Here is a 14,431-nt window from a genome sequence, read left to right as displayed (position 1 = left end):
AAGCAAAATTCTGTTAAACCCCGCATTAATGCAACCCTGCTATTAATGCGATCCAATTTTTTGGACCCCAATAATCGTGTTATAGTGGGGTTCCACTGTAATATAAAGAAAAAACTGCTATGATATATGCTTCTTATGTTAACATTAAAGAAACAATGATAAAATTCATCAACAATCTGACAAACTACATCACGGATGTCAATGTTAATTATGAATCAACAGGATTTACATTATAAATTGAATAAATTTTTTAATATGAATGCGTGCTCAGAAAGAAATAGAAATGAGTTATAGCCAGAAAAGTGTGGGGTTGGAGGGACATAAAAAAATTACTCATTGAACTCTCAGGCTTGACTCAACTTTTCGGACGGAATGATGAGAGAAACTTGTGTTATTGTTCACTTAGGTCACTGTTAATGCTCATATATATGTTTGAGCATTGGCACTTGTACTTATGTATTTTGCTATCTAAAAATTGGTCAAAGAATACTTTTAATAAATTTTGTATTATTGACTTGAACTAAGCGTTGCTATGATTAATTTGGTAGGGCCCTTGAAAGTTGAGGCTATTGAGTTGACAAAATCTACTGTTACTTCTAGAAAAGAATTACAGACAATGACAAAAGTTAGTTTGAAATTTTGCATGCACACCATTGCTCAGGTTAAATGAAAAATGTATCACCACACTAAATAATCAAACGAGCTGTTATTTTATCTTCTTGTAGTACCTAAGAAAATAACTGATAATTTGTCTCTGAATTTTCTCAGATTTTCTAACCAGTGAAGAATCTTACTTGCATTCACTATAATGCAACATTAAAGCCTAAACAGGAAATATATCCTTCATTGGATTACCATATTTTCATGTTTTATATCTTGAAGGTTATACAGGATTTTATACCCTGCACACCCCTTGCAGGATCTCCTAGTGGGTGGGCTACATCAGTTATTTTTAAACAGCCTGTAGACATGATATTTAGTTCTGCAGTCATAGACCGGCAAAGATATTTTTTTTTTTTTGTTTTTTATTAACCCCGTAATAGGTTGACCAATGGGTCGGGGAACCATCCCAGGGTCACCTTACAATCAAACATTTCTGGTTATCAGATAATCTAGGGATAATAAATATAATCTACAGAGAAAGTAAAAAAGAAAACACACACACACACACGCATATACACATGCATATGGCACACAATCTAGGTGACATGGCCTTTGTGATATTACAATATTTTGTTCCTGTTTACCATCAAGTCAGAGACAAGTTAAATGTTCATTGTTGAGGTCCATTTTTGAAGAAATTGGTCCTCTTTTTTATTTACCTTAGCAGTGTATTTTTCAATGTTCTTGTGCATTGCAACTATTTGCCTAAAAGCAAAAATAGAAGGATTTTTCATATTGAATCTGCAAGTATAAATATAATATTTTGCCAAAATAAGCAGAAAATTATCCAAACTGTCCAGTTGTTCACTTCCTAAAAATGTTTCTTTTTTGGACAGATGTACAATATTTGGGCAAAAAGGTGTAAAAACTTCAATAAAACGGTTCCAAAACTGAAGTAATACTGCAGTCATAAAAGAGATGCTCAATACTTTCAGTTTCACTCTTACAGAAAGTACATTTGTTGTCATCAAATATGTTAATTCTTTTAAGAAAATCATTAGTAGTGATTATTCTATGGATTAATTTAAAGTTAAAAGAAATCAACTTGGTATCCTTGGTATAGCATTTTGCCCGGCTATATATATCAGACCACTCCTCACTACTTATATTTTTATTAAATACTTGCATCCAAGTTTCTTGCTTCGCAGTGTGTTGCCTTTTAGTTTCCTGTAAAAGATCTTTGTAAACAAACTTGAGTGAATCTTGTTTTTGCAAGTTCATTATTTTATCCTCCTGCTTATCAAAATTATTATGTACAAGGTGGTTTTTTGTGGCATCTTTCCATGCTTTAGGAATTCTGGATATTAAGGAGAAGTATTTCAAGAAATCATCACTTCCAGTTTTTTGTTTTATTATCTCAAAAGGTATTAAATTACCGTGATCATCTACTAGATCGTTCAGAATTTCAAAACCAGCTTCTGTCCAGGATTTGTATTGATAAATCATTTTAGGGGGGACAAAATTTAAAATACTCATGGATAGATGCTCATTAGGACTTTGCGGTTCTTCTTTCCATTTACATACTGCCAAAATTACATCTCTCCAAAAACTGTTTTTAATGAACTTACTAAATTCTTCTAATTTCCTTCTCCCTAAATTCCAAATATCCTTTTTATTTCTGAGTATAGTTGTATTGACTAAGTTCTGCCACGTTCCATCTTCCTTTTCCAGCAATCTTTTAACCCATCTTATCTTAATATACCTAATGAATGAAAATATGTGTATCATATTTAGTCCTCCCTCGTTTTCTGGGGAAACTAGAATATCATGTTTTATTCTCTCTACTTTTCCACCCCATACAAATTTAAATAATGTTCGATTTAGTTCTGCTTCAGCTTTTGCTGACCGGCAAAGATATGGGTGGGACTGATTGTTGTGCATTGTCTGTCTGTCTGTCCATCAATTAGCACAAGTTTGTTATTGCTATTATTCCTGAACTACTTGGAGGAATGCAATGAAACATTCATCCCAAGGCCACAGTGGCCATTTTAAACAATATTTATTGCCCCACCAGCTTGGATGCTCATATTGACATTGAATTTTCCAAAAGACTTCATGAAATGTCTAGTTGATCCTTAATTACAATGATCCTGATCTGACATTAAATATTGCCATCATGGCAGACATCTTGAAAATCTCCGAAGAATGGAACATTGTATTGACATGGGGTTCACCAGAAGACTTCTTATCATGTTTAAGTAGTCCCAGAAGGAAATGGTGTATATCTGACATCCAGTATGGCTGCTATTTTGAAAATCTTGTTTTTGGTACATGTTCTAAATGGGAAGTTAAACTAGCATGACGTTTTCAGAAGAAGACCTCTTATGGTGTCTTAGTTGGTCCTAAATGAAAATTATGCTAATCTGACAGGTTGGCTATCTTGAAAACCTTGTTATTGCTTCTCCTCATGGATAGATGGTCATATTGACATTTGGTTTTCACCAAAAGTCTTCTTTTAATGTCTTGTTTGTCCTACATTAAAATGGTGCCAATTTTACAATATGGCTGCAGTGATAACCTTCATGAATATCTTGTTATTGCAACTACTTCTGTATGGTGCTTATATTGACATGGAGTTTTCACCAAAAGACTTCTTGTAATGTCTAGTGAACCTTAAAAAATGTTGTGTTGGTCTTATTTACAGTATGGCTGCCATGGTGGCCATGACAGTCATCTTGAAAATCTTGTCATTGCTTAAGAATATCAAAGAAGGTTTCAAAGCTCAGCACTTAAAAGGAAAAAAGGTCCTGGAAATTCTTTTGGCCATTAGAGCATCCATCCCTTCAAGGGTCTCTTGTTTGATATTTAGTGTCCAAGTTATTGCCTGACATATGTAGGATAGCCTCAGTGAATATGGACTTATAGCTAATGTGCTGGATTTCATAAGAAGTATAGAAAAATGAATTTAATAAGTAAGGAATGTAACTGGTGTAGTGATGTTTAAAGTGGATGTGAAGTGATATTATTTTGATAACAGTTGCACAACACAGATCGGTATTTGTTTTTGTCAATGGGAGGTTCGTTTTTTTGAACTAATATGATGGAAGTCATTGTTACAGAAATTTATTTATTTAAATGGAAGGTATTGAGAATATATAGTTATGTAATAACATAATGTCTGACATAATATCAATCACATGTACCTTCTTGTGACTGGTCTATTTTCTCATCTGCTCACTGTTGATCTGAATTGTCATTCACAGATTATTAGATTATTTACCTTTTTATCATTTTTAATGACGAAATACAATTTAAATTTGTATGAACTTTTAAAAATAATTATGTTTATTTTTGATAAATTACAATATTCTTTTAGATTTAGTCCTGAAAATCCAGAACTGTTGACAACACTGGGACTATTGTATATGCAGGTATGATTTAGAATTTTCATATAATTACATTTGCCTTTTGGTCCATGACTGTAGATTCTGTTTTTAGATAGAGCTATAAATAGGTGTTTGCTAGTTATAAATTCAGATTTGATAATGAACCTGTTTACAAATTGGGGGTAATTTTTTGATTGGATGGTTGAGTATTATGACATAGGTCAGGTGGGTTGAATTTCAGCATGAGTCAGGTATTGTGAAATAAGTCACATTGATTAATTATGACACATAGTTGTAATAGAGTCATGGAGGTGTTATAAAGAGAGAATCAAACAAAATTATTCCTATTTCATCGAATTGTTCTTGTTTTGATATCTGTCTGCAGATGTATTTAATGTTTTGTTTAGATTTAATTTGAGAGAAATCATTTATTTAAATTAAACTTTGGAATTACAATGTACTCGTGACTGTCTGGACTAAAGCAAGATTTTTGGATTATTATGAATTCATTCAAAGACATTTTTGGAAAATGCCATTGTGATATAGTCAAGACTGTTGGTACATCAGCACATTCAAGGATATCGGTACATCAGCACATTCAGGACCTTGAATAGAACCTTTAAGGATTATTTTGGATTTTAATTCATTATACTGTAAATTCCTCTTAATATTAAATTTATAATATAAGGAACTGAATTAATTGTTAGGTTTTACTAAACTTGGTTTTGCTTCTTTCTGTTGCTTAGTTTATGACCTTGGTGACATAACAGGACTGTATCATTATTTTCTGTCTCAATTAACATCAAGAATGAGAGTGGAGTTCATTTTGTAACCAGTTTACAATTGCATGATTGTGCAAGCTATCATCAGTATACAATTCAAATGCTGTATAATACCCTTACCTTGACGGTTTCAACCACTGTGCTCTCAGTGCTAATACATGTATGTGTTAATGTCAGTTAAAGGTTAAACTGAATTTTTCAGTGTAAACTTAAGTTTCGACACTTCATCAAAAAGTTGAAATAATTTTCAAATGGGTGTTTTGCTGTTTTAGAGTTGCCTCATCCACTGGCAAAGCTTCATGTTTGATGCAAAATTATGACCCTTGGGAGGAATTTTTATTTCATACACCAATATGTATAAGGGACTCTAATTATCTTTCATCACATGACTCCTTTTTTGTCAGATGACTGTTCTCTTTCATCACATGACTGTTATCTTTCATCACATGACTGTTCTTTTTTGTCAGTTGACTGTAACATTTCTGTTTCATCACATGACTATTATCTTTCATCACGTAACGGTTCTCTTTCATCACATGGCTGTTCTCTTTCATCATAAGAGGTGGAAACACATTTAGCTACTTCTCCTACATGACAATTTGCAAATATCCCACTAGTAAGACAATCCAGCTTACATATTCTGTCCAACAGGAAATAACTTAATTCTTCAAGAACCCACCTGACCCCACCAGCCAATGAGAAATTACCCCAAAATTATCAACATATTTGCTACTAATAGTATTATTAGTAATTTGATCATAGCTATTTATAGATCCTATGCAATCTTGTCACTCTTAATATCTTAAAATAGAACCAATACACATACACAAAAGTTAGCTATGGATAATCACTACAACTTGCAGTCATCAATACAATATTAAAAAATTATAGATGTACATAACATTCATCAATCAAAATTGATGTAGAATTGATTTTACTTTCATAAATAATAATGAGAATGTAAAATTGTTTTTTTAAAAAAAACAATTGCAATGTTTTTTATACTAAAAACTGGACTTCAGAGGATGTTCTTGTAGTTAGGTTGGTCTGTGCAGAAGGTCTTCTTTTTTAACACTAACTTCACCCCTTGCTCATTGTATGACATGAATGCATTGCAGTCACTGTTTATCTTGATTAAAGTGAAAGAATGCTTACTCAAGTGATAATGGAAATCAGAGAGTGTTTGCTACTATGTGTGCACCATCATTGTAGTAGAAAGTCATGTGATGAAAGACAAGAGTCATGTGATGTGATGAAAGACAGCATTCATGTGATTAAAGAACGGAGGTTAACGTATATACTCACATATAAGCCGAATAATTAAGGAAAAATTAAGGTCTGGAAGAAGGGGGGGGGTCAGCTTATCCGGGGGCCATTGTGTAAACTTGACAGTTTTTAGGTATTTTTGTTGACTACTGTTACAGTAATGGCTGTAAATCTTGAGACACAAAACAAAATTTTTTTCCGTGTCCTAAGACATAGGCATGTAAAAGAATGTAACTTTCAGTGACCCGACATTTATTAAACTTTTATAAAGTACTATGATTGATTTTGTTATTATTTTACATGTGCATATTTTCTGATTTCTCCAGCACGAAGTTAAATAAAGTTAAATGCAGACCTCATAATTTGTGGGCCGGATGAGTTTACCAGGGTAACCATGCTGGACTATAATATACAGCACTTACACAGTGCAAAGCATGCATAGTGTCACTTAAATCCTTACTTATTCCCAAACATAGATGCAGATTTTGCTTTATTCATTGTTTTGACCAAACTGCATTTTTCCAGATAGCATTTCAGCTAGTCCTTAATAGCTGTTTCATTTACATTGAATCATGCATTCATGAGTTACTCATTTTCAGTGATATAAGCGATCCTACAAGGCACATAACCATCATAATTTACATGTTGACAAAGAATGATAATAATAAAAGCTAAAATTCTCACAGAGATCAATTAAGATCAACATCAATCAATTTTAGTTTTGTGTTTTAGCTGAACAAACATAACTTTCCACACAGTGGAAAGCTTGATGTTTCAGTGTCTTCTGTGTTGATAGTTGGTGAATTTGTCTTTCGTTTTGTGACAGCAGCACAGGCCAGTTAATCATTAAAACCCTGAAACTGGCTTGTGATAAGAGGGAATTCTGACCAGTAACTATACCAGTTTAACATTTAGCGGTATAAAAATGACAGGTGTTCACTCATGTAATTTTCTTTCGTGGGAATGGAGCTATAGCATATGGAGTTACAGCATTCATAGTGATCATTCTTGGGATTGAAATTAATTCTGGACGATTTTATTGTTGTGGTTTATCTTTTTGTTCTGGTTTATTTTTTATTTTTGTATTATTGTAGAGGTAAAAATAATAATTTACTTGAATAATGTTTAAACTTAACATTCTATTTAGTGAAGAAGCGAATGCTTTATACGAAAATAATTATTTTGTCAGAACAATAATTCACATGTTATACAACAGAACATGTAGGACTTTTCTTGTGTAGAAGAAATGAAACTCAAAGACATAATGTAATAATCAGGAGTCCTCTACAAAAATCGAAAGATATGAAATCAGGAGGTACACGTGGAGCGACCCTAAAAATCGGGAGGTTTTTGTTCCTTCCGGCATGAAAGTTGACAGGTATGGTGTAAGGTCGCTTACATCAAAGCAAACTACAACTCAGCTTTTATGGTATTAGCATAATATTTGAAGCATTATTTCCAAAACTTTATAAGTAAAGAGAAAATTAAATAAATTACTTTTCAAACAAGTTTATACCATTTCTTTTTAATAATCGTGCACGCCAACCTCGAGATAAGTATACATGTAACTTTTTAAATACAAGTTTGCCTAAATAAATGCATTTGGAACTTACCTCGCACATCTTGAGATGCCTCAGAGTTGTAAATCAGCTTATACACGGGTCATGTGCTTTTTAGTGTTTTTGCCTGTTCAGTTTGGAGGTCGGCTTATACGCAAACGGGCTTATACGCAAACGGGCTTATACGCAAGTATATATGGTATAAGATTAAACATATTCTCACTGGGAAATATGATTTTACATACATAGGTATGTGAGAATAATCTGTCCTGTCTCTGCAGTGTCTTTTATACAGCAATCAGTGGGCCTGAATAATCTTTTCTCCATTAAACCACAAGCAATGCATTTAAAAGTTTCTGTTTTGCAGGTTGGACAGTTCCAAAAAGCTTTTGAGAATCTTGGGAATGCCATGACCTATGATCCCTCATACATCAAGGCCATCATGGCTGCTGGCAGCATGATGCAGAGCCATGGAGATTTTGATGTGGCCCTGACCAAGTATAGAATTGCTGCAGTGGGAACTCCAGAGAGCCCACCATTGTGGAACAACATTGGAATGTGTTTCTTTGGGAAGAAGAAATTTGTAGCTGTAAGTGGCTAACCTTTGATTCACCCTTTTGGATTTTATAATATGCCACACTCAGCAAGCAGCTGAAAACAAAGAATATTTATCATAACTTGTTTCATAAATTTATGACATTTCCAGTGAACAGCTAAGAGAAGACAGTATTATTATTTGTTTGATCATTTATTGCCACTCCCAGCCAGCACCTGAAAGCAACAGTATTATTGCAAGTTGTTTCATAAATTTGTGTCACTCATAATCTGATTAAATTCAGATCTCCACAGTCATATGTGAAGATCTGAAAGCAACTCATTAGGAGTCAAGTTCTGGTGACCTGTGTTATTACCATACTCACTAATTTTAACAGCCAATCAGATGAAATCTTTTATCTTTGGATTGGAGAGACTGAGCAGTATAGCTGAAGAGTATCAATGTGTACCGAATGATTTGATTCACAGTCAGATTTCTGAAAGCTTCATTTCCATTGGTTAGTTCAATGGTCACCAGAACATGACCCCTAAGCAGTCACTGTCAGATCTTCACATAATACAGTGGAGATTTTAAACAGATTGGTGTCACACCTAGCTGCAGATATGTGTCACTCCTAGCCAACAGACTGGTGTCACTCCTAGCCAGCAGATTGGTGTCACTCCTAGCCAGCAGATTGGTGTCGCTCCAAGCCAGCAGATTGGTGTCACTCCTCGCCAGCAGATTGGTGTCACTCCTAGCTAGCAGATTTGTGTCACTCCAAGCCAGCAGATTGGTGTCACTCCTAGCCAACAAAATTGTGTCGTTCCTAGCCAACAAGTTTGGTGTCACTCCTAGCCAGCAGATGAATACAGTATTATAATTTGTTCCATAAGTATATGCCACTCCCAGTCAGCAGCTGAAAACAGTATGGTTATAATATGTTCATAAATATACATGACTCTCAGCAGAAGGCAGACAATTTTATCAACTTTGTTTCATAACTTTTTATCAGCTGAATAGGTATATGAAGTTGTCTGTTTATGGAATACTCCCAGTTTGAATGGAAAGTATCCTAATATTTATGTTTCCCATCTCAGGCAATAAGCTGTCTAAAGAGGGCAAACTACCTTGCCCCATTTGACTGGAAGATCCTGTACAACCTGGGCCTTGTCCACCTAACCATGCAGCAGTATGCCTCAGCCTTTCACTTCCTCAGTGCAGCTATCAACCTGAGGCCAAAAATGGGACAGCTTTTTATGCTCTTAGCAGGTAAATTTTGTCCTTTTTACTTTTGGACTCAATGTCAAGCTTTTTAATCTTTTTTAATTTACTGATGATGTTCCTAAAGTTTATGTAAGGTAGTGGTTGTGTATGCAGTTGGTCAAATGCTACTGCTTCTTGCACTGGGAAGCTTGCTCTTCCTCAAGGTCCTGCAAATACCAAATTCTGTTATGCCTGTTCAATAATTAAACGATTCTTTGGAATTGTTTCACACCAGGGAAATGTACTCAATCTGTTTTTGTATTTCTACATCTGAGATTAATATTTTGCACTTCATTCATCTAACTTCATCATACATAAGCGTTTCAGTGCCATTGTAAATAGCCTGCCCAGTATTGAAGGATAGACACAGGCAAAAACAAAGGTCTTTCCAAGCTACTTGTGAACTTTGGACCATCATGACCAGAAACTATGGTCCTTTGTCCAAAATAGAATCTTCTTTTGATTATGACACGTTGAATAAGACATACATCAGACCACTGGAGCCTACATGACTCAGCTCTCATACAAAACCTGCTTCCAATTCACTCTAACTGCAGAAGGCACTCATTGGGGTATATGCCTTACCAGTCAACATGAACTATCCGCAGTTCTGTGATGATGATTTTAGATTCACTCACGACAACTCCTACTTTCATGCCAAGAATAGGATCCCTGGGAATCAGTGCTTTTTCTTGAAACTGCTGTCCAATAAAACACTTCATCTCATGGGTGTCTACCATGTCCTGTAAGGGCTTTAAATTGATACCATGTCAGACTGAGCTGATCAAAAGAGGAAGACCTTGCTTGTTGTTACCACTCAAAAAAGGAAGCAAAAATGTTTCATGCTAAGACTTTGTGGGTCTTCGATATGTTGGGTTATCCGCTCATCCAAAAAATAGCCAAACATTGACCAGGTAATATTCTTCTATATATTGGCACCACTAGCACAGCATGCATTGTTCCATAACTGATATCATCCAAACAATAGGGTGGAGATCACAGATGACATTCATAAGCTTTTACATTAAATATTTCATTTCAAAATGATCATATTGACCTGTGATGCTTTTGCGGTGCAACAGGCTACGTTCAGTAGCATTGTAATGATAGAAGCTGCTCTTTTTCCACTGAGTTTGTGAACATTGTTTCTCCAGTAAACCATCTGCTAACTCTAACCTATATCTTATGCTACTCAAAGCTGTTTCACATACATTAAGTAACTGAGGATGGGGCCAAATCTTGGGCAAGAGGATGCAACTCTGTCCTCATATATATTCTCCTCAAGTATTATGATCAAGTTTTTAAAATAAAATGTTTCATCAGTAATAATTATACAGTCATAAGATGGGTACACCTTCCCAAGCCCTTATGACATTTAGATGCCTTGAAGAGCATGCATATTTGCTTCAATAGCATCCACTGGTTGTCTGGATTTTGTGTCAATCATTGTATCTAAGGGGAGGTCACCCATACCTTGCTACAGGTTTCTTATCACGTCTCCTAAACCATTTGGAGAAATGCCTTGAAACTTTAAGCACACATTCATCCCAAAGTCCTAAATGAGAATGTTGCCACTTGGGCATCAAACATCTTTGTGTCACTACAACTTGTCAGTGGAGAGTCATATCAACATGGGAATTCATTTGGGTATCTAGTTGGTCCTAAATTAAAAAGATGCCAATGTTGCATCCTATTTGGCTGCCACACAGCCATCTTGAAAGTCTTGTTATAGTTGCTTCGACTGAATGGATGGGGGTTTTACCAAAACAGATAGTTTAAACACTCAGCAGTCAAAAAGAAGAAACAATCTTATCATAAATTCCTAAAAAATGTATTCAGACAGCCTTTTTAGTAAACATCATTATTTCAGATTTCCAGGTAATTCTTATGAATGGGAGAACGGAACTGGAACCAGTTTTAAATTATTGTACCAACATCATTTAGGTACATAAATTTATTCAAGCTACTTCCATGACAAATCTCCACATTTTTTTAATCATATATCCACCTCACCCACCCCACCACCATCCCAATCACACTATACTGACTGTGACCCAGGTGATGTGTCTTCATACTTTGTCTTGGCTACATATTTAAATTTTGGTCAAAAATATTCAGAAATGTCACAGAGACATCAGATTTTGTATATTTCACCGTTGACCCTTACCATGAATCCTTTTGGAGAGGTCCCAGAACCATATACCACTAGCAAGCAACATGTATGTGCTGAGTTTGGTAAATTGTCACCTAATGTTTTGATTACAGTTATTGTTATGTCAAATGGGGGGTGGATAGGCAAATTAAGTATCACAGTTACCTCTGTTAAAAGGTGGTGATAAAATAAATCAAATACTTAACGCCATATGTGTAAAATATGTTTACCTGAACAAGTATAAGGTTGGTTTAGCTGAGTAAGTATAAGATAGATTTCTTGGGTAAGTATCAAAAAGGTTTAACTAGATAAGTATCAGAAAGGCTTACCTGCATTAATCTCACATAGATTTACCTGGATCAGTATCAAATAGGTTTACACAGTTAAGTATCAGCCACATTTTCAGGGTAAGTATCATACAGGTTTACTTTGATAAGTATCAGATGGGTTTTCTTGATAAATATCAGATAGGTTTTATGAAATAGTATCAGATAGATTAACCTGGATACATGTCAAAAAGGTTTACCTTGATAAATATCAGATAGGTTTACCTTAATAAGTATCAGATAGATTTTTCTGGATACATATCAAATAGGTTTACCTGGATACATATCTTATAGGTTTATTTGGATATTATCAAACATACTTATCTAGGATACATATCAGATAGGTTTCCATTATACACAGAAATATTCATTGATCTTTTTCAGTGGCCTTGACCCATTTAGAAGATGTTGAAAATGCTCGACAGGCTTATGAGCAAGCTCTGACATTAGACCAGTGAGTATTTGGACATTTTTCTATTCCAAACTGAAAACCTGGTTGTTTCTTTCTTGAAGAAGCATAAGAAGGATGGACAATTAGACCATATTTACATTAAATATCAAGACTTTACACTGATATTGCAGACATGTTTACCCATACATTTTCATTCAGTGTTTCTAACACCTGTGAAACATCACATAAATAGTAGACACTATCAGTACACTATAATTACCATTATGTAGTATTGCATGAGATACTGACTATACAGTATTCTGTAAATAACTCCTAGATTGTAAAGATGCTGATATTCAGGCAGTTCTATGTTTCAAGACAAAATCTGCAGAAATTGAAAACCACTGACTTAAACATCCTGTTTATATTATAGTGATAAAAACCACAAAAGAACACCTCCACACACCCAAATTAATAACATTATTTACCTCTGTTACTTTCTCTAGAAAATCTGTTTTCTCAGCTTCACACATATCCATGACATTTTAAATAAAGCCAATTGTCTTCATTATACATGGTTAAGGAAGACTTGATACAAAACATTATGATAGATATTGTTACTACCAATCCACTCAGAAAACAGTAACTTCATCTAGGTAGGTGAAGGCAATCTTATTTATTTCATAAAATCTAGTATCAGCTTTTTCAACAATTACTAGAATGGAAATGAGCTTCATACATTATTGTGTACCAAGTTTGTCAACAATATTAAACTGATCCACTTGGAATTAATGTCTTAATGAAGGTTTAGTCTATGGGTTTTTAATGGCGATATAATAGGTACTCTTTATCCTATCCAGCTGGTCATCTGTCCACTCTTTGGTAAAAAAGAGACTGATTGTTTCTAAATATCTTGTACAATTTTGGAATCAGGGAACATATTTTTCATTGCTTCTGTTAACTTGTCAGCTGTGCTCAATGATAAATTCATATTTATGATCAACTCACATAGAATCACCTCAGCACATGTTATTTGTTTCTGAAGTATGTGTTGATCACTGACTTCCTTTCCCTTCATCATTGACAAAATATTTCTATTTCCCATTACTAATGATTCCAGTATTGCATGATTTTAATTCCACTTGCCATGAACAGTCATTCCTTCCAACATGTGCACAGGAAAAGTCTAAATTGCAAACAGTGCAGAGCAGACCAACAAGACAAGACAAGACAATGAAATGAAACGGAATAAAAATGGCTTAAAAGTTAATTTTGAAAAGTTAATAAATAAATGCAACCTCAAATCATATTTTCAGATCAGTGACGATATGGGCTTTATTGTGTACAAATACGGTAAAATACAGACAGGTAAACAGGTCTGATATTGCACAGAGATGGCAAAAATGTTCTCACATTTTCAGTTCATTTTAAAGCGTTAATGCCAGATTTCAATTTATACAAGAAAGTAACAATTACAGAATCTGTTAAATTCTTGCTTTGTTGAAAAGTCCATTCATATTAGTCATTTTAACACATTGTAATGAATCTCTATTTTAAAACATAGCCACTATGTTTCTGAAGTTGGAAGACCATTGATATTTTTATTGTTTCTCTTATGAAGTAAGAAAATGACACTCAAAATTTTCGTTCTACTTTGGGTTACTTTATTTTAAGCAACAACCCAAGCATTCTAACAGATATAGTTGACTTTGGGTTTTTATTTATATCCAGACTTTTTATATACATATGAACACACACAAACACAAACACACACACAAACACAAACACACATACACAAACATACACACACACACACACAACATTTTGTCCTGTGGTATTTATGTGTTGATGAATATACCACAATATGTTAGGGACAAACAGTTTATTGTGTTCTGGTACAAGTTGCTTGACACTCTGTCAATAGCTGGAAACAATATCTGATTTATAGCAAATTGACATAAAAGAAAAGAAAATATCTTAGCTCATAAGAAAATTGCAGCATCCCCCTCAAAAAATTTAATTAGTCAGTACCATATAGTAGAAAAAATTGATATGTATATGTTAATTGTTGTATACATTGTAATCTAAACACTTTTTAATGCCAGCACAATGGCATTGTGCTGGCATTAGAAGTGTGTTGATAGAAATTGAAGTGTTGATGCTGGAGC

The 14,431-nt window shown here is 34.2% G+C and overlaps 1 protein-coding gene across 1 annotated transcript in view; it reads left to right on the top strand.

The window, feature by feature from the left end:
• Nucleotides 1-14,431, top strand: part of LOC149782883 (BBSome complex member BBS4-like) — a 64,539-nt gene that overhangs the window by 31,808 nt on the left and 18,300 nt on the right. Inside the window, exons 8-11 of the mRNA XM_089934428.1 lie at nt 3,980-4,034; nt 7,964-8,185; nt 9,229-9,400; nt 12,257-12,326. Coding sequence (XP_089790554.1) covers nt 3,980-4,034; nt 7,964-8,185; nt 9,229-9,400; nt 12,257-12,326 — 519 coding nt within the window. The remainder of the gene's footprint in view (nt 1-3,979; nt 4,035-7,963; nt 8,186-9,228; nt 9,401-12,256; nt 12,327-14,431) is intronic.

Source organism: Sinohyriopsis cumingii, chromosome 15 (genome assembly GCF_028554795.1).
Source record: "Sinohyriopsis cumingii isolate HCF-2022 chromosome 15, ASM2855479v2, whole genome shotgun sequence".
In the NCBI taxonomy this organism is placed as follows: domain Eukaryota; kingdom Metazoa; phylum Mollusca; class Bivalvia; order Unionida; family Unionidae; genus Sinohyriopsis; species Sinohyriopsis cumingii.
The sequence above is the reverse complement of the archived record's forward strand: the minus strand, read 5'-3'. Positions and strand labels throughout refer to the sequence as shown.